Source organism: Gopherus flavomarginatus, chromosome 25, assembly GCF_025201925.1.
Source record: "Gopherus flavomarginatus isolate rGopFla2 chromosome 25, rGopFla2.mat.asm, whole genome shotgun sequence".
NCBI lineage: Eukaryota > Metazoa > Chordata > Testudines > Testudinidae > Gopherus > Gopherus flavomarginatus.
Window position 1 is genome coordinate 3,043,499 of NC_066641.1, and position 25,314 is coordinate 3,068,812.

The 25,314-nt window shown below is 40.8% G+C and overlaps 1 protein-coding gene across 4 annotated transcripts; it reads right to left on the bottom strand.

Annotated features, from left to right (window-relative positions):
• Nucleotides 1-4,264: 4,264 nt before the first annotated feature.
• On the bottom strand, nucleotides 4,265-24,888 carry MEIOC (meiosis specific with coiled-coil domain). Of its 4 annotated transcripts, XM_050934912.1 has the most exons (7): nucleotides 23,793-23,836; nucleotides 20,222-20,382; nucleotides 17,334-17,438; nucleotides 13,747-15,619; nucleotides 9,392-9,526; nucleotides 6,582-6,762; nucleotides 4,265-5,975 (listed from the first exon to the last, which is right to left on the bottom strand). In XM_050934912.1, exons 1-7 carry the CDS (start codon nucleotides 23,805-23,807, stop codon nucleotides 5,731-5,733), a joined length of 2,715 nt encoding a protein of 904 aa, XP_050790869.1. In that variant the 5' UTR covers nucleotides 23,808-23,836; the 3' UTR covers nucleotides 4,265-5,730. The 4 variants fall into 4 exon arrangements, with proteins under 4 accessions (XP_050790869.1, XP_050790870.1, XP_050790871.1 ...); XM_050934913.1 differs by lacking the exons at nucleotides 9,392-9,526; nucleotides 23,793-23,836 and adding an exon at nucleotides 24,764-24,888; XM_050934914.1 differs by lacking the exons at nucleotides 17,334-17,438; nucleotides 20,222-20,382; nucleotides 23,793-23,836 and adding an exon at nucleotides 15,947-15,989.
• Nucleotides 24,889-25,314: the final 426 nt, after the last annotated feature.

Here is a 25,314-nt window from a genome sequence, read left to right on the forward strand (position 1 = left end):
ATATCTATTCAAGGGCCACCATCATAGGACCTAATCACATCAGCCGCACCATCAGAGTCTTGTTCACGTGCACATCTACCAAAGTGATATATGTATATGTCATGTGCCAGCAATGCCCCTCTGCCATGTACACTGGCTAAACCAGACAGTCTCTACGCAAAAGAATAAATGGACACAAATCAGACATTAAGAAATATAACATTCAAAAAGCAGTCGGAGAACACTTCAACCTCTCTGGTCACTCAATTACAGACCTGAAAGTCACAATTCTTCAACAAGAAACTGCAGAATTGGAATTAATTTGCAAACTGGACACCTTTAAATTAGGCTTGAATAAAGACTGGGAATGGATGGGTCATTACACACACTAAAAACTATTTCTCCATGCTAATTTTTCCCATATTGTTACTCACACCTTCTTGACTACTGTTTGAAATGGGCCATCCTTATTATCACTACAAGTTTTTTTTTCCTCCTGCTGATAACAGCCCACCTTAATTGATTAGTCTCGTTAGCAACACCATTTTTCATGTTCTCTGTGTGTGTGTGTATATATATATATCTTCCTACAGTATTTTCCACTGCATGCTTCCAATGAAGTGGGTGTTGGCCCACGAAAGCTTATGCCCAGATAAATTAGCAAGTCTCTAAGGTGCCACAAGTACTCCTCATTCTTCCTCTATCTAGACAGACAACCTAACCATGGATCCTTCTACCCAGATCTGGTCTGCATTTTCCACTCACTGAAAGCCAGGCTGGGGGGACTATCCAGTGTGAAATGTGCCTGCTGGTGGAATCTCTCAGGAAGCAGCTGGGAGAGCTACAGGAGGTGGCTAGGCTGAGGAGCATCCATACCCACGAGGAATTCCTTGAGAGTATCCATATGAAGACAGCCATGACCAAGTAAGCTATCCAGCTAGAGGACTACTGTCACACCACCAGGTGAGGAGGATATGGCTCTGTCGCTGGGAGGACACTGGCTGCTGGTTACTTCAGGCAGCGCTCCACTTCTACTTCCAACGCACCCACCATGGTGATGAAAAACTGTTATGCTGCCCTGCCAACGAGCGATGAGGATTCACCTCCAAACGTGGAAGAGGAAAAGCCATGTACCTCCAAGGCTGGGAGGATCGTGGCCACCACTCCCAGGAGGAAATGTAGGGTAGTGGTAGTTGGTGACTCTCTTCTGAAGGGGACGGAGGCACCCAGCTGTCACCCAGACATGGCATCCTGGGAAGTATGCTGCCTGCTAGGGGCCCATATGCAAGACGTTACAAAGGGATTGTTGAGGATCATCTGCTCTCTATTACCCCATGCTACTTATCCATGTGGGCACTAATGATACTGCGAGGTATGACCCTCAGCAGATCAAAAGGAACTACAGAGCTCTGTGAGTAAGAGTGAATCAATGATGCCTCAAAAGGTATTCAGGGGCCTACCTGCCTCCTTTACACACCTAAATTCACCAGTTAGGCACCAGTGACATTTTCGAAACTGACACTCAGCTGCTACCCCTAACCACACAGATTTTAGGATGCCTTCACTGCAGCTGGGCAAGTGTCTTCCAGCCCGGGTAAAGACTCATAGTAGCTCAACTCAGCCAAAGTGTGCTAAAAATATCAGTGTGGATACTGAGGCTCAGGCCAGCCACCTGATCTCAGATCCACCTAAAGCCATAGGTCTGAGCTTGGGTGGCTAGCCTGACCCTTCACCAGTGCAACAACATCCACCCTGCTATTTTTAGTGTGCTAGCACCAGCTGAGCTACCACAAGTCTGTCCATCCAGGTTGGGTACCATGCTCTCAGCTGCAGTGTACACATATTCCTAGGTTTCTACCAGATGGCAGTCACAAAGCCACCTAAACCCCGACACCTCCTCCCCTCACAGCTAACGAGCAGCTTGGAGCCATAGCTCAAGCCTAAGCCCCAGACAGTGGTCCCTGATCCTGTAGGTGTGCACTCCTGATACCTGAGGGGAAAGCAGTGGACATGTTATTCCTTGACTTTAGCAAAGCTTTTGACGGGCTCCCACAGCATTCTTGCCAGCAAGTTAAAACAGTATGGGCTGGATGAAAGGTGGATACAAAGCTGGCTAGATCATCCGGCTCAACGGGTAGTGATCAATGGTTCCATATCTAGTTGACAGCTGGTATCAAGCAGACTGCCCCAAGGGTTGTCCTGGGGCCAGTTTTGTTCAATATCTTCATTAATTATCTGGAGGATGGTGTGGATTGCACCCTCAGCAAGTTTGCACATGACACTAAACTGGGAGGCATGGTAGATACGCTGGAGGGTAGGGATAGGATACAGAGGAACCTAGACAAATCAGAGGATTGGGCCAAAAGAAATCTGATGAGGTTCAACAAGGACAAGTGCAGACTAGGGACCGAGCGCCTAGGCAACAGTTCTGCAAAAAAGGACCTACGGATTACCGTGGATGAGAAGCTGGATATGAGTCAACAGTGTGCCCTTGTTGCCAAGAAGGCTAATGGCATTTTGGGCTTTATAAGTAGGAGCACTGCCAGCAGATCAAGGAACATGATCATTCCCCTCTATTCAGCTTTGGTGAGACCTCATCTGGAGTACTGTATCAAGAGTTGTGCCCCACACTAAAAGATGGATGTGGAGAAATTGGAAAGGCAATTGGAGGGCAACAAAAATGATTAGAGGGTTGGAGCACATGACTTATGAGGAGAGGCTGAGGGCATGTGGGATTATTCAATCTGCAGAAGAGAATGAGGGGGGATTTGACAGCTGCTTTCAACTACCTGAAAGGGGGTTCCAAAGAGGGTGGATTGAGACTGTTCTCAGTGGTAGCAGATGACAGAACAAGGAGTAATGGTCTCAAGTTGCAATGGGGGAGGTTTAGGTTGGATACTAGGAAAAACTTTTTCACTCAGAGAGTGGTGAAGCACTGGAATGGGTTGTACTATTTGACCTCCTGAGGTCACTTCCAACCCTGATATTCTATGATGTGTCAGACCCTGCAGCAGGAAGGCAGGATGCAGACTACTCACATGTGGATGGTGTTGTGTAGAGGCCTGAACTCTTAATTTGTCTAAGATAATCAAAGTCCTGCTCAGAATGTTACATGAAAAGATAGAAAAACTGAATTATTCCAACAAAAAAGTTTACATATAGCATCAATGAATTGTATTAAGATCAAGGCAAAAATGGAATTAGAAATTAATAGACCAACATTAGACATTCAGAAATGAGGCCTGATTGGCGGACAAAATAATGAGGGGATGGACTATTCCTTAAGAGAGACTTAGAAGGTACACAAGGTCAGCCACTTAGGCATCTAAGCCCCTCTCCTTGCCATTTCACTCCTGGCTACCTTATGTCACCTCCCTGCTCTGCTTGCTGGTTTCTAAGGATCCCTTCCTTAGGCACCTAATTCTCCTCATAAAATGCATGGAGAGCCTGGGCACCTAGCTCAGGGAAGAGGATTCCACTATGTGGCAGGCCACCTAGGATTAGGTATTGCAACATTGAGCAGAACAATGATTAAGTATCTTTGAGGAACCAGGCCTTAGTCTCCCCCTCAGCTGTCTGAGCCCATTCCACCAGGACTCATCACATACTGGAATGAAAATATGCCTTCCCTCAAACTGCAGGACAGCTACAAGAGTGTGCTTCACACTCAACACTTTTTCTTGTTACAGACTCAATAGTCAGGAAGACATCGCCTTTGTATAGCAGATCTCATGCAGCAGCAATGTCCAGGGCTTGTTTAGCATCCACCCTCTTTTGTATACTACTTGTGGAATTCCCAGCATCTAAACTGAGTTAAGGTAAGCAGGAGAAAAGGAATCTTAATTCCTGATTCATTTTACCTTACTCCAAAGAGCCTGACTGTGTCTATGCTAGGGAATTCCTCCCCTACACCACCAAAAAAACAAAACCAAAAAAACCTCCCACCAGTAGTAATACCAGAATTTAGCTGGATCTATTGGATTCCTTAAGTAGGCAGCTTTGCCAGCTTCTGGCTTTTATTAACCACAGTTAATGTGCAAACCAATTAAAATACCCTTATGATCCATTGCAAAAATGTTTAGTTCTCTATGGTATATTTAAACTGATTACAATGCTGACATTCTTTTAGTACTGTAATTTTACTGTCATCGCCCCTTTCAACATAGTTCAGTTATCTCATTTCCTGATGAGAATATAAAATTAGCCTTCATTATATCAACATGCACATAAAGAGTCTAATTCACTAAAACATGTTCAAATACGCACATGCAGAGTAAAACAACACTTTTCAACGAAAGCTACTTTATTTCTTAGCAGACTAAATTCAGTACAATATTTGTTTCATAACATTCAACATGTCTTACGTCAAACTTAACCAGTCTTTGTGCAGTGACTACTGTGGTATGATGTTGTATTATATTTTGCTGCCCCATGCAATTAATTTTGGCAGTACTGTAAGTCATATCAATGATCAGAATAGTTCTACTACAGTTTATCCTGCGTTCTCAATCAGTTTCTCTCTCACGTCATCCAAAGACAATTTATGTGGTGTGATTACACTTTTTGCGTACCAGGATTTCTAAAACTACGAAGAACACTGTTACTATCAGTGTATCTAGCCAAGGATAGCTCAATAAATTTAATCCACACATTATAGTTTAACTCCATGCTAGACTTGTTAAAACCCAAGATCTCCTGAGCCACATAATATCAACCTTTCATATTAATGAATAAATTATTCACGTTCAGTACAAAGATACTGAGATAAGGAACACAGAAAAAGCCAACCATGCAATAGCTTTCAAAAATACAGAAGCAAACCAATAAATTTAACAAAATATACACTAACCAATCTCAAACCAAACTAGCTAAAGAGTAACTTTAAAAAAAAATACATTTCAGAACCTCGTGATACCCTCTTTAAAAGTATTAAGCCAAGGGTATAAAAACAATACTCATTATTTCCGTTGCTTTGCAGCTTTTTAAGATTCTGATTGTGTAAATGTAATGTTTTGATTACACTTAAATATTTTAAAACAGAGATAATTTTTTTTAAAGAATATGCACAAATGATTTGAACAAGTTTTACCTTCACTACATTGCATGGTTTCACAATGGCAGTTTTATAATATCACTAATTTAGGAGAATCTGGTGCATTTCCTTTCATAAATTTAGATTCTAAAATTTCAGATTCATAAATATGTCAATATTTTAAATATTTCATTTTTACATTAATACTGGGTATGTTTAGCATTGCTTTCCTCCTGTTTCCAGGTATTAGTTTGATAAGGAAAACGTTTTTACATCACAATCAAAACTTGTCTGTTACTAGACTGCAGCCTATGGTGGGTTACAGTCACTGAGATTCATTATTTGAAAACATGTTTACTAAGGCAAACCTAAAAGAAACTTATCACTTAGAAGAATTTCACACTGGTGCTTACCTGCACTGCAGAATGGCAGTTAAAAATAATCACATTACTTAAACTAACAAATCTGACAAGTTAATGTATTGCTGAAGCTGATAATACACCCTGTTAGTTCAGTGAGTTGGTCTGGTTAGTCTCCAGTTAGTTAGAAATTGGACTTTTATTTTTGTTTTATTTTAGTTTTTTTTGGAGAAACTGAACTTGCTTCATTCAGGTATTAACTTTAAATTTGGAAGAAAAATCAATCAATTTCTCAAGCTTAAGAGTTCATTTACACTGTGTCTTGCCAAACCCACACCGCAAATTTTACTCTTGCATGGGTTAACACTTCATTAGTGTTTGTTTGTTTGTTTCACCTCTCTGATTCAAGAGGTTGCTGCTGTTCACATTTTCACACGCTTTATCTTCAGACTGTACCATCTCCTGAAAAGCTTTCTCCACATCTACTTGTGCAGCTATAGTGGTAGTTTTTGGTAAGGTCATCTGAAGTGCACACCAAAGGGTAGTACGTGCTTTGCGTGTTGCTACACTCATCTCTTTAATTGCCAAAGCGAGGGCAAAAACATCTGTGGAGAAGAAAATAGTATTACACGTCCACTAAATAGTGTTAATATTAAAACACCATTTGAGAAATGTTTTTCACTGTGATTAGATGAACTCCTGAAGAACACTCAGAACCCTGTATTGCTGCCCTATGAGGATGGGTTGGGACTTCCTTTTGCGTCTATCAATACAGCACCTTAAAATCAGCAAGTGGGAGTGGCACAAATGATTTTTGGCCCTTAGACCCAGATGCTCAAAGGTACTTTGGCACCTAACTCCTGATGCCTAAATACCTTGGAAACTGGGCCTCTGGTACTAGAGTGATGAGTTCAATATAGAAACCTCTTGCTTAGCTGCATGAACTCGCTACTTAAATCTACCTCCTGCTGACCTCTTATAAATTGGTTAATTACATTTACCGACTGTTCAAAAATTTTACTCTACATTCCTAGCTAAAAGAGATCAGTTTAAACCATAGAAAAATTCTACCATTTTTCCTGAGTCAGAAGCTCAAATCAAAGTCTCACAATAAAAATTAAAAAATAAAGCATTATTTCCTATTATTATGGAATTACGATAGATTTAGACTTATTCTGCTACAACAGGAGACTGCAGAAGGACATTTATACCTCTGTCATCTTGGCATCTCGGAGCTCCTTGCCTTTGCCGATTTGAAACATTTACAATTTCATCCTTTCTACGTGACTGCACTATATGAATTACCTCCAGATGTTTATCAAGAGCAGTGGAGATATTAGCATGAAGGGGAGAACTGCGAAGACGTTCCATTTTTCCAAGTAAAGTCACGACCTAATGAACATTTTATATCTGTTATTGATCATGTTGTCTTCATCTAGACTTAAGTGAAAATTAAACTGAAGTAGAAAATGTTGTGCTTTGAAAATAGGTAAAATCCTTACCTCTAATTTTATCTTCTCCAAACAAGAAGCCAAACAGTGCTTGGTTTGGGGATAGAAACAAAAATACAGTACTGATGGGCTTTTCAGCCAAGATTTCCAAAATTAACCAGTGATTTTGGGTGCCTTAATGTTTGTGTATACAAACTGGGATACCTTTAAAAAGGGACTGATTTTCAGAAAGTGGGTGCTCACCATTTTCCAAAAGTCAGTCTCTTATACAGAGTCTCAAATCAGGCACCCAAAATTACCAGTCACTTTTGAAAATCTTAGCCTTTGCCTTCATTCCACACTTTGGAGTAGATACAAGCTTGGATTCCCCCCCCTCCATCTCCCAAGCTGAATGCGAGCGCCTGTTAAGCACAGTTGTTAAGCTTCCCTGAGAACTTACTGCTATAGCTGAGAAGACATACTTTAGGACTAAGAACCATGTTAGTAAAGCATCAAGGCTGAAATTTGTTTTAAAACAATTGATTTTTAGGACAGTGTGGACTACTTAGCAATATTTCTTCCGTTAGTAATTGAAGAGATAAGTATGCTAAAACCCCTGTACAATTTTTTGAAAATCTCAAACATGTCTCCCGCATCCACCTTTGAAATGTGGAACAAAGCTGGAAAAATCCCTCTGTTGTGGAAGAAGCTCCTTACCACACTTCGATTATAGAGTTTTACAAAACTGTCAATTACGCTTTGTGCTTTCCATCACCGATCAGCAAGTCTGAGGGTAAAGAGCATTCTCCTTAAAAAACAAAAACAAAAAAACCCCAGTACCCTTCCTTTATTATTTCAATTTTGGTAGCACCTATTATATGTTAAATGTTTTCCAAACACAGGAGTCCTGGTCCCCACCCCCAAAAAGCTCAATCTAAAAAGACAAGAACACATAACGGTAAGAGAGTAGGGGAAGCATACATCTTGTCAGTTAATTTAAAAAAAACCAAAACAAAACGAAGGCAGAAACCATCGCCTGCAGTCCTTCCAACCAGTCACTATCAATTACACACTGCTTGCTCTCAATTCTTAGCTATGTTCAATCCAGAAGTGCCACAACAGCAAGGGCCAAGGGGCCAGGGTACTCCCACTTTTTACTTGCCATAAGGACGAGCGATGGAGGAGGAGACAGGATCTCAGGGGAAGAGGCAGTGCAAGAGGGGTTCACGGAGAAGGTGCAAGGCCTCGAGGCAGTGCAAGGGCAGTGCTGGGGGGTGGGGCCACAGTTCGGGCACTGGTGACCCCCTATTGTTGGGATACTTCTGATGCCCTTGGTTCAGTCCCTGTCCACTCACCAGCTGCAGAACACCTGCCTATCCATTCAGCATCTATTATTCTTATTCAATGATTTTTCAGCCCCCTAACCCTCTACAAATGTTCTTATCCCTTATTCCAGCACAACCACTGTATTTTTAATTGTCATGCATACATATATGAAACCTTTAAGCATCACACAGTTTGTTATTTTAAGTATTTGAGCTTATTTTCTAATGACTTCTGGCAGTTTAAAACAAGAAGCAAACCTACTATCGAAACATGAGCAACCCAACCAGACTGTAGGATGGCTGACTTCTATTTATTGATCCTGGTGTCCTAGTAAAGTCCCAAGATGGGCATTTACATGCGGTCCACCTATACTTTTCCTCTATTTAATTCCCTTCATATCCTAAATTGTTGGGCAGTTGGGCTGTAAATCTGTCTATAAATAGATGCACCATGTTCCACCCCACTGGACACTACAGTGTTATGTCAGGGGAATTGAGTGATACTACTCCAGAACATTCTGGGGTATGAAACTGTAAAACGGTAATAGTATACTTTAAAGTCAGTTTTATTTCTTGAAATGAAGAAAAGGAGAACATTTGGCTATGGCCGTTATCTAGTAACATTTTCTAATAATCCCATTACACAACAGAAGTAAAAATAGTAAACACAGTACTAAGTTTCATTAGCAGAATAAAGTATGAAAAAGGGTGATACCACTCCAGTAGGATTCAGACTTAAATTGGAATGCTGTGTGCTAACCTGGCAGTCTTTGGGAAAGGATGTAGTGCAGGACAATGATACCAAACCTGAAGAATCTAAATTATGCTAGATATTAAAGGATTTAGGCTTTTTTGTAATGATGAATCTAAAGTGACCTAAAATTATGAAAGGGATTCATATAGGTGACAGAACTTACAGTGGTAAGCTGGGGATGGGAGAGTCAAAGATTAGGACATAACATAAATGTGAGGAAGGTAGAGGTAATTTAAGGAACTGGGGGAGAACACCTTCACACAAAGGGTAAATAAAATCAGTTGCTAGGGACAGTGGGAAACATTCCACAGTAATAATTCAAAGGGATAGGAGAACAGAAGTGTTGCCGCTTCTTAAGTTTATGTTTGAGTTTTGTAGTTTGAGTTCATTTCAAGATATCCTTTCTAACTTTACTTAATTGTAAAGAATACACGTTTCATGAGGACTTCCACTTATGACAAGTATATAAATAATCTAAATGGCATAAAATTATGTATTACTAGTCAACTCACTCTGGCTTGTTCACGTAGCTGATCCACAATTAAGCGATCAACTCTTGATGGGTTTGAGGTCAACCTTGGAATTGGAGTGTTGTTAGTACTGGAAACCTTTTTCCCTGGGTAGTTCTTGGCAAGAGCAGATTCAGTCTGAGAAAAAATAGGACTTCGTTTTCTTGTGATGTTAATGAAGTGTGTTGTCTAATTATTCTTACAGGGAACAATAATAAGCTATCGGATTGTAAGAGTGGTATCTTTCCCCCAGGAAGCTTTTCTCCTAAAAATTCTTTAAAAAAAAGTAGGTGCTGAAATGCATATAGTTGTAGAAATCATGTGGCTTGAAAACTGCTAGTTTGGGCTAGCATTCAGTCTGCTCATTGAGCAGACACTTAACACCAGATCACTAGCTCCCAAAGTGGATTTGGCAATCCTCTGTCATTTAAAGGGAATAAGCTGCACATCCACTTCAAAGGAACTTCTAGAATGACTGTTTTTAAACTAAGTATTGAGGGTTAGTTCCACAAACAGGACTCAAGATTGCAATTTCTAATATTTAGGTGCCCTGTTACTAGTGGAATCCACAGCTCTGAGATAGACACCTGGGCTCCCTGTACAATGCATGGGGAATTAAATTCCTAAGAATGAATCACAGAATATCAGGGTTGGGAAGACCTCAGGAGGTCATCTAGTCCAACCCCTTGCTCACAGCAGGACCAATCCCCAACTAAATCATTCCAGCCAGGGCTCTGTCAAGCCTGACCTTAAAAACCTCTAAGGAAGGAGATTCCACCACCTTCCTAAGCAACCCATTCCAGTGCTTCACCACCCTCCTAGTGAAAAAGTTTTTTTTAATATCCAACCTAAACCTCCCCCACTATAACTTGAGACCATTACTCCTTGTTCTGTCATCTACTACCACTGAGAACAGTCTCAATCCATCCTCTTTGGAACCTCCTTTCAGGCAGTTGAAAGCAGCTATCAAGTCCCATCTCAGTCTTCTCTTCTGCAGATTGAATAACCCCAGTTCCCTCAGCCTCTCCTCATAAGTCATGTGCACCAACCCTCCAATCATTTTTCTTGCCCTCCACTGGACTCTCTCCAATTTCTCCGCATCTTTCTTGTAGTGTGAGGCCCAAAACTGGACACAGTACTCCAGATGAGGCCTCACCAATGCTGAATAGAGGGGAATGATCACGTCCCTTGATCTGCTGGCAATGCTCCTACTTATACAGCTCAAAATGCCATTAGCCTTCCTGGCAACAAGGGCACACTGTTGACTCACATCCAGCTTCTCATCCACGGTAATCCCTAGGTCCTTTTCTGTAGAACTGCTGCCTAGCCACTCAGTCCCTAGTCTGCACTTGTCCTTGTTGATCCTCATCAGATTTCTTTTGGCCCAATCCTCTAATTTGTCTAGGTCGGTCTGTATCCTACCCCTACCCTCCACCGTATCTACCACTCCTCCCAGTATAGTTTAATTTGGAATTCACAGAAGCCAGCAAGCTGATCGGAGAGCTGCCTAAACTAGCTAGCAGGATATGCCAAGAAGAGGGGTGGGGTCTAATCCCTTCCCCTTAAAGGGAGTTAGGTACCTAACTCTAGGGTGGTACCTAATACTCTCCTGTGTTAGACACCTAAGCTAGGTCAGCCCTTTCTCCCAAAAAGAATGAGGAGAAGGTGTTTGTTGTCATACCCAGTCTTATAATCTAGTAGTTAGGGCACTCCTCCAGAATGCTGGAAATCCAGGCTAAAGTCCCCACTCTGCCTAATTCCAAAATTTGAACTTGAACCCAGGTCTCCCACCTCCTAGGTGAAAGTGCCTTGACCACCACACTATAGGATATTCTGAGGTGGGCCCTCTCAGTCTCTCCTTTTAAAGCTGTTCCACACTGTATAAAATACTTAAATATTCATAGGAGCAGGGGCTAGAATCTGGGTCTCCCAAGTGACCACTCTGAACACTGGCTGTAGAGAGAGTCATTCTCTGTCCCAATATTTAAGTGCCAGGGGGACTTTACTGGCAGAAACATAGGCACCTACAGGGTTAGGCAGCAACTGAGCTGGGTTTTGAGGATCTAAACTTTGAACTTAGATGTCAAAATCCCTTTGTGGATCTAGCTCTCACGGTAAAATTTGTATCTTCAAACTATGAGCACTGGACACTAGTTTTGCCAACAGTATGCATCACAGTATCAAGAACCATTTTCATAACTGCATTTTCTTTTGATCGAATGGATATGGCGGATTCATGTATATTTTAATATTGATTAAATTAATTTCCAGACAAAATAAATACTTCAAGATAGAGCTAAGGTTAGAGTATATATCAATAATTTTAGATAAAATACATTAGAGGGATGTTGCAATTATCCCCTAGGCAGGTGTTTTCAACAAAGAAATTCAAGAAGTAAGGTTAAACTTAAGGTACAAAAGTGCAGAATTAGTCACTTTCTTAACTCTTCCTTGCACAGGCACCGTGCAATAACTGTAGGATTAAGGTGTTTTAATGTTTGTGGTCCCAGATTAAATTAATGGTGTCACGATAGGACAGAGTAAAGATTACTGGGTGCCATAACTGCATTTCCTGTTTGGATTTTTTAAAGTTTAAACCTTGCCTCAAATGGTTGGTTTCTGGATAACAACATCCCTGCAATGTACTTTATCTTGAATTAATTGTATGTATTCTCAACCTTAATTCCATTTTAACAATTTTTGTCTGGAATTTCCTTATTTTTTACTTCAAAATTTCATATATGAATATTAAAACACTCAGAGAGAACATTACCATGATATTTTAATGATTTTAAAATATGAAATTTTTCAAACCAAGTTGTTGTTGTTATTTTTAACTTTTATGACCAGATTCACTAATACATTGTGGCTATTTTATGCCGCTCTGGAGCAGCACAATGCAGACAGAGTGTACTGGCCAGATAAACTAGGTTTACAGTTGCTTTGTTTCACCAAATTTCCCCTACCTCTTGAGCCTCTCTATACTGTTCTGCAGACACACAAGCTTAGTTTCCCTCTTCCTCTTGGACTTACAGCATTCCCCCTCTGCACATGCACAGATACATTGCTCCCTCTGTCTGTCTCTCAAACACACACACAAGTTCGTCCTCCCTCCTGCCCTTTAGCAAATCTGTGCAACAATGAGATTTTGAAAATAAATATTTGGGATTAATGATAGTTTTTAATCAATATTTTTCATAACGGAGTTTTTCTTTCAGAAGAGACTGGAGTTTCTTCACAAAAACTCAGGAAGAACTGCTCTTTCAACAGGGCCAGAGGCCCATTGTTTCCCACTAGCTAAACTTCCCTAACAGAAGACGGAGGCTCCCTATGGTGTCAGACGGTGAAGAGGAACAAGTTAACTGAGAAAGTTTCATATTTTCTAGGGACAGCCTGTGGCTTCAATCCCACTGAGAACAAGAGGAAATGGCAGAGTATAGGTATGTCTACACAGCATTTTGGAGCATGCAAGAGTGAGCCTCCCAGCCCAGGTCGACAGGTTCAGGCTACAGGGGCTTGCATTAGCACTAAATATAGCTGTGTAGACAGCACTTAAGTTATGGCTCAGGCTGGAGCTCTGGCTCTGAAGCCCAGCCCACTGCTGAGACTGGGCTTCAGAGCCTGAGCTCCAGCCTGTGCCATAAGTTCAAAGCTCTGTCTGCCCAGCTAAATGGTGTGTAGACATACCCTTAGAAAGAAGGCAGATCTTTATGGACTTCTCTATAGAAGATTGTTATTCTTCAGCCTTTGCTAAAGGGCAAAATTTTATTTATGAAAAATGACAAAAAGTTACTTGTAATCCTAAATAAGTCCTCAAATACAGCCTGTGCCCAAGATTCCCATGAGTTTAACTGTAAGAGAAGTTTGAAGAGTCTTCTATTCCATTATAAAGATCGTTAGGGATTAAAAAAAAGTTTGACACTGGTTGTTAAATTTCTTAAAGGATCAATTTTAAAATTAACTCCTAACCGAATTAATGGAAATACCTGTAAATTCTCTGGAAATTCACTGTACACAAACAGTAAGTGCCACAGTTTTGGTGAAGATATATTTGAAAAATATAATGTAAGAGAAGTGAACCCCTGCTTTAAGTGCAAAACTCAATTCAAGCTTAACTGTGAAGCTGCAGGCAACACACATAATCACAGATATCAAGATTTAACTTCGTATTTCCTGTTTTCAGTCCACTTTACAGAAAAAGCTAATTTCCTCCCTAAACTCCCATTTTAGGACTTCATCACTTTCAAACCTTAATACAGTAAGAATGGTCTAGATTTAAATTTGCTATCTACAGAACATAGAGATTGTCATGTCATAGTACAAAGGAATTCTTTTGTATAAATAAGTCTGGTTATTACCTTTTTTCTTTCCTTTTCCAATGCTCTCCATTGTTCATAACATTCTTCCAGTCTAATATGAAGTTCACTGGCAGGCCCACTACGAGTTTTAATTGGTCTTTGAAAGCCAAATGTTGGTACAAAACCGGAGAAAGAACCATCACCATACATCATATCATTAAAATAAGGATATAAATTACTTAAATCATCATAAGAAAACAAATCATAGGAATCCATCGGGGGAACAACAGAATGGCCAAATGGATGGAGGGATCGCAAGGGAAACCCATTAGAACCAAGTTGCTGAAAGTTATGATTGTGTCTTAAATCGCCCATCATATAATTGTTTGAAAAGCAGGAAGCCTGTGGGCGATTTACACGGCTATTGACAATATTGCTGTCTCCACCTCCCTGTCTGTGGCTATTAAAGTGACTGTGAGACTCCAACAGATCCTGGTATGTGTTCTGTGGCAATACATCTAGATGTTTTTGTCCTTCCTCAGGATCATAATGTCCACTTTGTGACTTAGCTTGGAAGTTGTGTTTGTTCAAATTTTCAGTGATCCCATATTGAGCTGAATAGTTCTCACAAAAACCATTTGACTGCTTAATTTTTTTATCAGTAACTGGTTCAAAGAGACTCTCTTCTCCAATCTTAGTTAGTCCTTCCATACGATTAGCAGGCAGAATTCGTTCTGCAGTATTATAACCGAAATCAAAACTAGAAAATGCTGAAGGATTTTCTTGGCAGAATTTCTGAAACAAGTTATTATTTAAAGTTAAATTTGAAGATGACAATTGAGAAAAATCATTAGAATTATTGGAACCTTTTGGAGTAGCAGACAGATGGTTACTCAACTTCATCAAGGTGCTTGGATTCTGGTACAGGACAGAAGTATTGTTTTTAGTTTGAATATTCATCCAAGTTGGCCTCACACTAGTGCCTGCTGAAGTGGTTGCTGAGTTTGATAATAAGGTCAGTGATTTAAAATATTCAGAATTCTGGGGATCAGATTTTGAAAATAGTTGTTTTTCTGTGGCATTTGCAAAATCACTACTTCCTGGACAAGCTGCATGAGATTTTAGTCCATACTCAGATTTTAACCCAAAGTCAGTGGTAAATGAAGGTTCATTTGCAAACTGGTTTTCTGACAAGAGTCCTGTAGTTTTAGAAAATGTAAAGTTCTGCTGATCTGGAATTGTATCTTCAATTTTTTTCTGAATTGCTGGTTTAACTTGAAATAATTTAGTGTAGGTATCTGTTTCCACAGCTGGTACTTCAGGTATTCCATTTGTTAATTTTTTACTATCTTGGACACTGAAGTTTGTACTCTTATTATGCTTTGCTTTACTGGGATGAGAATATTCTGGGTATCTACAATAATCTGCATTTTCACTGTATCTGTTAAATTGTGGAAGAAACATTTCTGCCCGCTTTTGGTGTAGCTGCACTTCAGGCCCTTTGGCACACACTTTATCTCTTCCATATGAATAAGTATCTGCTCCTGATTCTTTTATTACTTCTGAAAAACCAGTTTGTGGTATAAAAGAGTTTTTGATATATGAATAGCTTTGTAATGGAGGTGTTTTAGCATTCTCATTGGTCTGCAGGTTGTAACAGCTTGCATGATCATTCCTAGAAGGGTACAACCATTGCTCTTCAAGATCCATGCTAGTAAATCCATGATAAAGTTCATCTATTTTCTGTTGTGATGCTAGATTGCCACTGTGCAAGCATGGTTTTTCAGCAGCAGATATGGATTCGCCAGTATAAAAAACCTGTTGAGAGGTAGCTGCAACTACAGGCCTTTTTGATTCCGACAACAGGTCATGGTGGTCTGCAAATCTGATTGTGTTCACAGGCCATACTGACTTTAAATTTGAGGAGCTGGTCCTAGAAGAGATAAACAAGCATGTATTTATAGTTCTGTCCTTGGTATTCCTCCCAGGGAGCAGAGGAAAGAGAGATCACCTCTCTTCTTCCCTTAGATGCCCCACCATTTCCCCTGTATTTTATACATTCCATATCCTAATATACTATCATGACCATCATCTCTCTTTTATTATCTACTGAACATTCCCTTTAAACTGAAGGACTGCTTCCAACTGATGCACAATTCCATCAAAGGGCTAGGTTGTGTCTATGCAACAATATATACATATATCACACTGGAGAAAGATTTACCATCTGATACTGCTCAAATGGAAATATAGTACTCACAGATCCTGATACTCCATGACCATTGTATTTATTTTAACTTGCAAAATAACTCCCAAACCACCACAATACCCCAAATCCATCTTTTGGTACTCAGAACATAAGGTTTCTCTGTACTATCTTGATTACATCTTCAGGAGTGCTTGCGCTTTACAGTATCTGTCTCCTGCAGGCAAATTAAACCATTGAGCATAAATGAAGGAATGTGAATGTGCCAGCACACTAACTTTGGCTGCTTATGTGAAGTAACACAGAAAAAAATGAAGACTTTTATCAATAAAGTAATAAGCAGACTGTAAAGACTAGAATTACACCTAAAACTCATTAAACCATGTAGAAAGACTACAAAATTGATACTGAAAAGAGAGCTCCATTTCTAATTGTATTTTATGTAAATTCTTCACTTGGAGGTCTTTCAGTCAAGGTTGAATCTCATTCTAAGATATGCTTAGGTTTAACCAAACATCATTGAGCTAGATGCAGGAATCACTGGGTAAAATTCTTTGGCCTCTGTTATGCAGATCAGAAAGGAAGGATGGTGCAGTGGTTCAGATGCTAGTCTAGGACTCTGGAGATCTGTGTTCAATTTCCTGCTCCACCACAGATGTCCTGTGTGCCCTTTGGCAAGTCATTTATTCTCACTGAGCCTCAGTTTCCCCATCTGTAACATGGGAATAATATGTCGTTCACAGCAGTGTGGCAAGGATAAATACTCTAAAGATTGTGAGGCGCTCAGACGGGGGCCTTAGACAGACTAGATCATCATACTGGTCTCTTCTTCTAACCTTATTCTATCTATGAAGCATTAATTGGAAAGCTAGGTAATTACCAAATTCTGCATAGGTAGTACATAAAATATTCCTTTTAGCTCTACAGTTTTCAGGTAGGATTTTTCTCCAACTTTTCAAATATTAATGAAAAATAATTTATTGAAAAAGCAAAATAAAAAATTATACTTGCTTGTTTTGAGCATTTCATTTAACTGAAATAAAAAAAAAACAGATAAAATTCTAACCTGGAATTTAAATCAATTCTGGTGCAGAAAATTAGCATAAGGCTGCAGGATTCAATGGGACATGGTTATACTATTTGCATAAGCCATTTCCAGGATGCCATGAAGAGGAATTGGTATTTACAGCACTTGCTACAAAGCAAGTGAAAAATCTAAAAGGAGTATTTGAATAACTGGTCAAAAATGAGTATCGCTTTTACTAAGTTCATCCATCTTTTAGTAGGGTTTGAAATGGGTTATAGAAGTTGCAAGCTTCCTCCCAGGAGTAGTAAATGCAGAAATGGCTATTGAAACAAGCAAACTGAAAAAGGAAGGGAATGCTTCTGCGGGGGGGGTGGGGGGGGGGAATAAGTAGTCCATGTACAGCAATATACTAACCCCTCAGCAAAATATGGCTGTGATTTATCTTGTTCTTCCAAGATGTTAGATACAAGTCCATATAAGTCTGTTTCACTGCCATAGTCATTTCTTTCAGTCTGAATCCTGAAAAAAAATATATATACATCTGGATAATTACCCCCTTTGAATTCTCTCTTTAAAAGGCTCAGTGAAAATCTCAAACATGGCCACCAGAGACTACTCATTTTACAGTCTTTATGTTCCTTTATTCTAAAATTGGTTTGTAAATCAAATGTATCTACGTTGTGTAGAGCAAAAATAGGGTGTACTAACACAGGGCCTGATCCTGAAACTTGCTGAACACCTTCAACTCATAATGACTTCAATGGAACTGAGGTTACTCAACACTTTACAATATTGGGCTCAGTGTGCAAAAACAAACTGTCTTACATTCAAAAAAATAAAACACCTAAGAGGTCTATCGATGTCAGTCTATTTTTTACAATTACGAACAGTTGCGTGTGTAAAAGTACTTTTTGCCAATACAGTCTCTCAGCCCGGATCTAGGTGTTCAGGCACCCCATGCATTGTATTGTATTAATTTAGGTACCTAAAGGAAAGGCTCCTCAGAAGCCAGCAAGCTACGCAGGGAGACACCTAAGATAGCCAGGAGTGAAATGCCAAGAAGAGGGACAGGGAGAGAAGAGGGGCTTAGGCACTGATCTGGTGCGCATGGCTGATAAGCCAGAGGTTGATGCCTCCATCCACTTGAGATCCTCAACTATGAACAGACTTCTAGATTTAGGCAGCTAAGCAAGGTCAGCTGCTTAGGTAGCCCATGCCCTAGCAGTCATCGGTAGCTCCCGGCTCTGCCCCGTCACCCTCAACCCTGCTGCAGCTGGAGTCCTGAGACACCCCCCTTCAGCCAGAGGAGCCCTGGGCCAGCTGGAGCCCTGAGCCCCCAGCTGCACCATGCCTCCACAGACCCCAAACTGCCCTGTGGGAAAAGCTCTTGTTTCTTCTCTCTTCTGGAAGAGTGTTTGATATCTGCCATGCAGGTTCCAGGGGAGCTGAGGAGGTGGTATGTGTTACTCAGCTTCCCAGGTTCATCAACAATCTCCCTAGAGTCCAGGAAGATTACTGATGAACCCAGGATGCTGAATAGCAGATACTGCCTCCTCAACTGCCCTAGAACCTGCATGGAGCATAATAATAAGCAAAAACTCCTCTCACCCAACCTGCAACTGGTGTCCTGCCCTGGCCTATTATACCCACCACCTATGCTAGCAATTGAAACAACATCTCTTTCTCTCCCTCCACCTCCTGCTCACACCTGATACCTCATACACTTGCCCTACATACCGTGCTGCTCACCCCTCTAATGGTGGCCTGCATCTGGCCCTCTTGCTATGATATCTGATAGTATCAGAACTTAGAACTATTCAAAGTAGAGCCCTGCAACCTGATGGGACCTGATTACAAGTTGGGTAGGAAAACAACTGGACCCTCTCAGACTTGGGTCAGCTCTCTTCCTTAAGCCCGTGGGGTTGTCATGGAGGTATCTGTGTACGCCAGTCCTGCTGGCTGCCACCAACTCGCTGAGGTGTGTGTTTGCTGTGAAGTGTGCTGCGCTGAGGAGTCACAGTGCTTCTCACTCCACTACATGCAGGTATGGCAAGGTGGAAGTGGCTGGCAGGGCACACAGCCAGCTCTCACTCAGCAGCACGCACATGCAACAATGCACCAGGGCACACAGCCAATGCTGACCCATGGGCAGGAGGCAGCGGAACTGACTAGGGTCTGGATCAGGTCCGAAAATGACTCGACACTCTTGGGCTGGGTTCTCAAATTAGGCCTGAGCAGACCTACAGAATCTGGCTCCACTGGTGGACAGGTAATCCCCTGCCTAGTCTGATAACCCTGCCTCAGGGCTTTGACTTGAGCTAGGGTTCCAAGTTGCTTATTAACTGAGGGGTGGTGTCAGGGCTTAGACAGCTTTGACAATGCCCCTTTGCAAAAATTTAGATACCTACAAGATTAGATGGCATCTGAATGGTGGACTTAGTGCCTAAAGAGGCCAATATGCACCTTGTCCTGGGCCTAAGTTCCTAAGAGCCACATTTTCACAGACATTTAGGTGCCCAAAGATGCAGATGGGCACCTGGTGGGACTTTCAAAAGCATCTAAGCAGGTCAGGTACCTAATTCCCTTTAAAAACAAGGGAGTCAGACCCTTACCTAACCCGCTTACTTGCTTTTAAATGTCTCACTAGTGTCTATCTTTGGGCACCTAAGACCTTTGAAAAGCAATACAGGCCAATTCACTTGTGGGTGAATATCAAAGTGTTAAATATATTAGTATGAAATCAAACTAATTCACTTGAGTGCTAATCAAAAGAGATGCTAATGTTATTGTATTCACTTATCTGTAACCGGTTGTCTGCCATTACATTACATACACCCTGTAATTACATTTACATTTTGTATACCCCTATAATTATATGATCCTAGAGACCTGGAGTATCAATTGATCTGGGTGTAAGCGACCAGTGCTTTGGGACTGGGAGAAACCTGATGTGGTATGATTTTTGGTTTATGTAACCATTATCACTAAATTCAGTTTGTCTGGATGACAAGAAAGGCTGGAGAGTTTAAGGGGACTGTCGGTGACTCCATGGTAAGACTAGTATAGTGATCCAGTTCACATTTGTTACTATCTTGGTGAAATATAATAGAATATACCACCAGTCTGGGGTGTCTGCTCTTGTTTTCTGACGGTCTGCCTTGAGATAGGCACTCAGAGTGGTGAGCCACTCCAGACAGCGTGACAAACTCCCTTCGAAAGTTTTACCCTAAATCAAACAAAAAAATATTCCCTTTAAGAAATAGATGCTCATTCTGCCAGGATGACTTATTTTAATAACATACCTGTTCTTTACACTAATCTGAGAAATAGCAGATTGTTTAATATCATCTCCATATGTAGACCATGGTGCATATAAGAGAGAAGAGTCAACAGAAGTTGAATATTCTGATGATGTAGAAAGTGAAGAACTGTATGTTTGATTTAGGTCTACATTGTCTTCATTCTGTATTTTAAATGCAATAAAGTAACAGATTAATATAAAAACATATAAACTTGTCATTTATTTCACTGTACAATGCTGTAACTGGGTTCATGCTTGGGAGGGAAAGGATGAGGTTATGAACAGTGCAACTAGTTTTTAAACTGACCACTAAGGACAACAACAGGAAATTATTCTATAACAATTAAATGACATTGAGCATAGCTCAGCACATTTTCACACTGCGGAGTGAAATTCACTCTTTGCCAGCCCAAACACTCAGCGCCTTATTATTGGGATTCAACAGATAAGTTATTTACCTGTTCTGCTAATAAATTATTGAAACTGAGACTTTTACAGGTATAACTAATTCCATATAGTGCTGGACAATGAAAACAGACTGTTACACTCTCGTTCTTAGTCAGTTTCAGTTTATGGGTCTCCTACAACAGGGAGATGCTTCAATGTTCTGGTTGCAAACACTACAGACAAGTATTTACATTAAAAAAACCAAACATGTTTTCACAGAATTTCTTAATACATGAAAACAAAAAGGTTTTGTAAAATTGATTTTGATAAACAGGCTACATTTGGAGCCCCAAATACCTGCACATTCCTTTACACTACATCTGTTTATAGGCACTATACTAGCTGACCTCACACCTTATCCAATGGCTGAAGTTGAAGCTAGACAAATTCAGACTAGAAATAAGGCATAACTTTTTAACAGAGAGTACTGAGATTCTGGACCAATTTACCAAGGGGTGTGATAGATTCTTCATCACTGAATGTTAAAATCAAGATTGGATGTTTTTCTAAAAAATATACTCAAGGAATGATTTTGGGGAAGTTCTATGGCCTGTAGTAAAGCAGACTACAATCGTCCCTTCTGGCCTTGGAATCTATGACTTAAATCTTGAATCTAAGACTCTTTTAGACTACATTATTAAGGGGGACATGGAACTAACTGAAAGACAAAAGACAGATGGTGTAAATATTTCCAAGGAATGCAGAGAACTATCTGGAAAAGAAATATAACTTCTATTTGAAAAGATTAATGTACAATAGATCCCCCAACTTTGAAATCACCTGTTTTTCCAACTACACTATCTTGCGTCACGGCTAAATAAAGAACAATTTATAATGTCTTCCTCAAGTTCCTCTCTTCCACCACCGTTGGAACAACATTCTGGTTCCCCTTGGTCTGGATTTTATCCTCTCCCCTTCACCAAAATTACCCTCATCAATGTTTCTATCTTTTTCTGGTCAAATATCAAGGGCTATACTCTAACCTCACCCTTCCTGACTTGCTTACTGCTTTTGATCACACCTTCCTCCTTGAGCTCTGTTACCTTTCTTGACTGTCCTCTCTTGTTCTCCTACTTCTCAAACTGATTCTTTGCTATCTCATTTGGTAGGTCCTCCAACACCTAAATCACTCTGTGATGCTCCCAGTCTTCGGCACGCCAGCCTCTTTTCCCTTTACATTCACTATCTAGGTGAACTCAGTACTCAAAGTTTCAACTATTGTCTTTAAGATGATGATTCAAAGATCTACCTTTACACTCCTGGCCTGTTTTCCTTCAACCAATCCTGCATCTTAACATATCTGACATCTCCTTTTGCATGTCTTGCTGTCAGCTTAAACTTTATATGGCCAAGCTGAAATCCTGATTCTTCCTCCAAAATCTTTTTCACTCATAATATTCTCTGCTACTATTAACACCACCCACCTTACCCATCTGTCAGCTTTCCACACAAACATATCTGGGCCTTCTTCCACACTGTCCAGTACATATGGAATGCTCAGTCTGAGCTACTTGTATGTCTATTGCACCCTCCTCTTGATTTTTTCTCAAGACCCACTTTGGCTATGATATATATGAGGAAGCAGCCAACTAATGACAGATTAAGAGGCAGGATAGGGATAATTTATCATTCTCTATTAAGCATATTTTTTAAAAATACAAATATATATCAACTGTATATATGACTATATTTCTTCCACCACCCTTGTATATCACTTGTTTTCTTAGAGGTAGAGACTATCGGCTAAATCCACAAATCTATTTAGGCATTGCAATCCCTATCCCCTAGGCACTTTAGCTCCCCATACAACACATAGAGTTAGGAGCCTAAGGAAGAAATCCTAGAAGACAGTAAGCTTAGCAGAAAGCCACCTAAACTAGCCCAGAGTGAAATGCAAAAGAAAGGCTGGGTCTCAGGCCCCAGCTCTCAGATATCAGGGACTTAACTGCCATTGATCGGGACCTCTAGGCATCTGACTGATAGGCTAGAGTGAGACATCTATTTCCACTCAGGATACTCAACTGTGAACCCTCTTCTGGCATTAGGCACCTAAGCTAGCTCGGTCCACATCCTAGTAGACAAAACCCGGACATCTATCATGAAAAACTAGAGCACCACTCTATCATTGCTGATAGCACAGAAATTAGGACAGTTATGTTGGAGATCTGGGTTCAAGTCCCTACTCTGCCTGATTTGGAGCAGAGACTTGTACCCAGATCATCCACATCTCAGATGAGTGCCCTAACCAGTATCCAAATCAGTCTCACTTGGGTGCAATCAGTGAATTATTTATCCAAAGTGGAACAGCTCAAAAGAAATTGAGACAGACCCACTCCAAAAAAACCCATGAGACTTGGCACTAGGGCATTCACTTATGATGTGGGAGGCCTGGGTTCAACTCCCTCCTCCAAATCTGGCAAAGCAGAGTCTTACAGCTATGTCTCCCACAGTGCTCTAAATATAAGGCCAGGGGATATACCAAAAATTCCTAAGCTGACTGTCTTTAGTAACAAGTACCAGGTATTATGCATGCCCTGAGAACACCTATGGGATCAGGTCCCATTGACAGGACAGGTGGGGGAAAACCTAGTTTGAGAATCCCACCTTAGCACTGCTGGGGACTCAGCAAAGGCTCTGTGCACTTGTTAGCTACACAACTGCATCAAAATTTAAGTTGCTGTGAGCTTGCCTATAGGTAGTCACTTACACTGCAATGTAAGCCCAGGGCTAGTGGGACTCGAGCCATATGACCCATGTTAAGGAACCCTAACCTTGAGTGTCTAAATTGTATTTTAACCCTGTGTTAAGACTTTTGTAATACATGTTTGAACCTAGGGTTCTGGTGACCACATTGCAGCACACAGGCCAGAGTAAACATATCCCGGAGTCCCTAGTGCCCACTCCCCCTGAAATGTGATGACAACTCTATCCCTAGGACCATAGTGCACTGTGGGAAAACTTTATTATCCCTCTTCCCTCTCCTCAACCCCCCCCCCCCCCCCCGCCAGCATGCTATCAGGAAGCAGCTTGCTTTGCAAAAGGCTTGATCAGTTCACTCTCCATTTCAAACTCAGGAGGCTGACTGTGCTTAGTTTAATGACCAGAAAAGAATGGGTTGCACTGACCTGAGCTGCTGCCATTTGCAAAGGAGGGGCTCAGGAGGTGGTTTGCATTTTCAACAGTGTGGATTGTAGATTGTTGAGATACAGAGGACTAAGGAAGTTGTCCCATGGAAATATGGGATACTTCAAACTGACTCCCAGGACCTGAGTCAAGCAGGGCTGCATCTACCCTGCAAAGCAATAGGGCTCAGACCCTGGGTCCTGGCTTAACCTGAGCTTGGACCCTCCAGCTCTAGGCTAGTATAACTGCAGAGTAGACACAGGACAGTTAGGCTACAGCTCGGGCTTATGTTGCAGTTCAGGCATACCCTCAGGTGCCATGGGACTTTAGGTAAATATGGGGTTAGGCAGCAGCTTAGCAGTTCTGAGAACATCAGACTTGAGTGCTTGAAGAGGCAGTAGGGTACCCAAGCACCTCTGTGGATCTAGCCCCATGTTTTCATGTTTGTATAATGCAATGGGGAGCTGCTCTTGACTAGGGTCATTGGGTACTACTACTATATAAATGAGTAATAATAAATCAAGTTTCTTTTAATCATCACAAATTATAGGCCTAATATATCAGACAACAGAAAAACAGTTAACAGGAAGCTCATTTGTGTTATTCTAAAGCAGTTTTCGAACTGAAGTATCTTTTTGGGGGGAATTCTCTTTGTTTTATATATTTTTGACAATTAAGGGAAGGGTAGCAGACTACCTTCCTTTCTTTTTGGCAAGGAAAGAAGGGGAATAGAAGAATGAATATAAACTGAAAATAGCTGTCATCTTCCATTATCACCACCATAAAGAAAAAACTCCTTCACTTGAGTACCATCCTTCCAAATAAAGGGTTGGTATGAAGCAGACACTCAAACAAAACTAAACCGTTGATACTCTGCTGTCCATGCAGCTGTATTTAACAACGGCTGGGTGTATTTCTTAATGAAAACAAATGCCTGTAAAATATACATTTATTTAGAAATAAGTAGCTGAACCTGTAATTTGTAGCAATCATAGAATGAGCTGGAACCTGCCATGATAACACTATTGAATACATCAGTTAGCCTTCCATTGGTTTCTGCGCTACTCCAACAGCGATTGGTGCCTCTGAATGCAACTTTAGGCTATATATAAAAAGAATGGGGTAGAAAGGCACAATTACACATTAATCTAAGTAAAGATTTTAATTCTACTCTGATGTTAAACTGTTTAACTCTTCCAAATTTGCCTGCAGATTCTGCCCAGGTGGTTTTCAGCAAATTGTTCACCTGGAAAGAATAAAACCCTTTTATATGCTAATGGTCCAAATTAATCCTTCCCTTAATTTAATGGGTCAAATCCTTGACTAAGTATGAAGACTACATAGAGGGGCTGAGGGAGGGGGCCCATTACAAAACTGGCTTCTGCACTCCCCCATTCATGGGCCACTTGCATGGCAGGCTGTTCACCCACTATAATTTTGAACTCCTTGAAAGCTCTAAATTATGCCACCTGCCAAAAGCCCCAACTTTTGGGGTTGACTTGGCTGAAGTGGTACCTGGAAACT

Bases quoted from the DNA above. Each gene is read 5' to 3' on its own strand.
- MEIOC (XM_050934912.1), bottom strand. The intron at 6,763-9,391 runs GTGAGTTGACTA...AATGTTCATTAG, and splicing joins AGCTACGTGAACAAGCCAGA to GTCGTGACTTTACTTGGAAA. The intron at 5,976-6,581 runs GTATAAATGTCC...TCTTCTCCACAG, and splicing joins GAGATGCCAAGATGACAGAG to ATGTTTTTGCCCTCGCTTTG.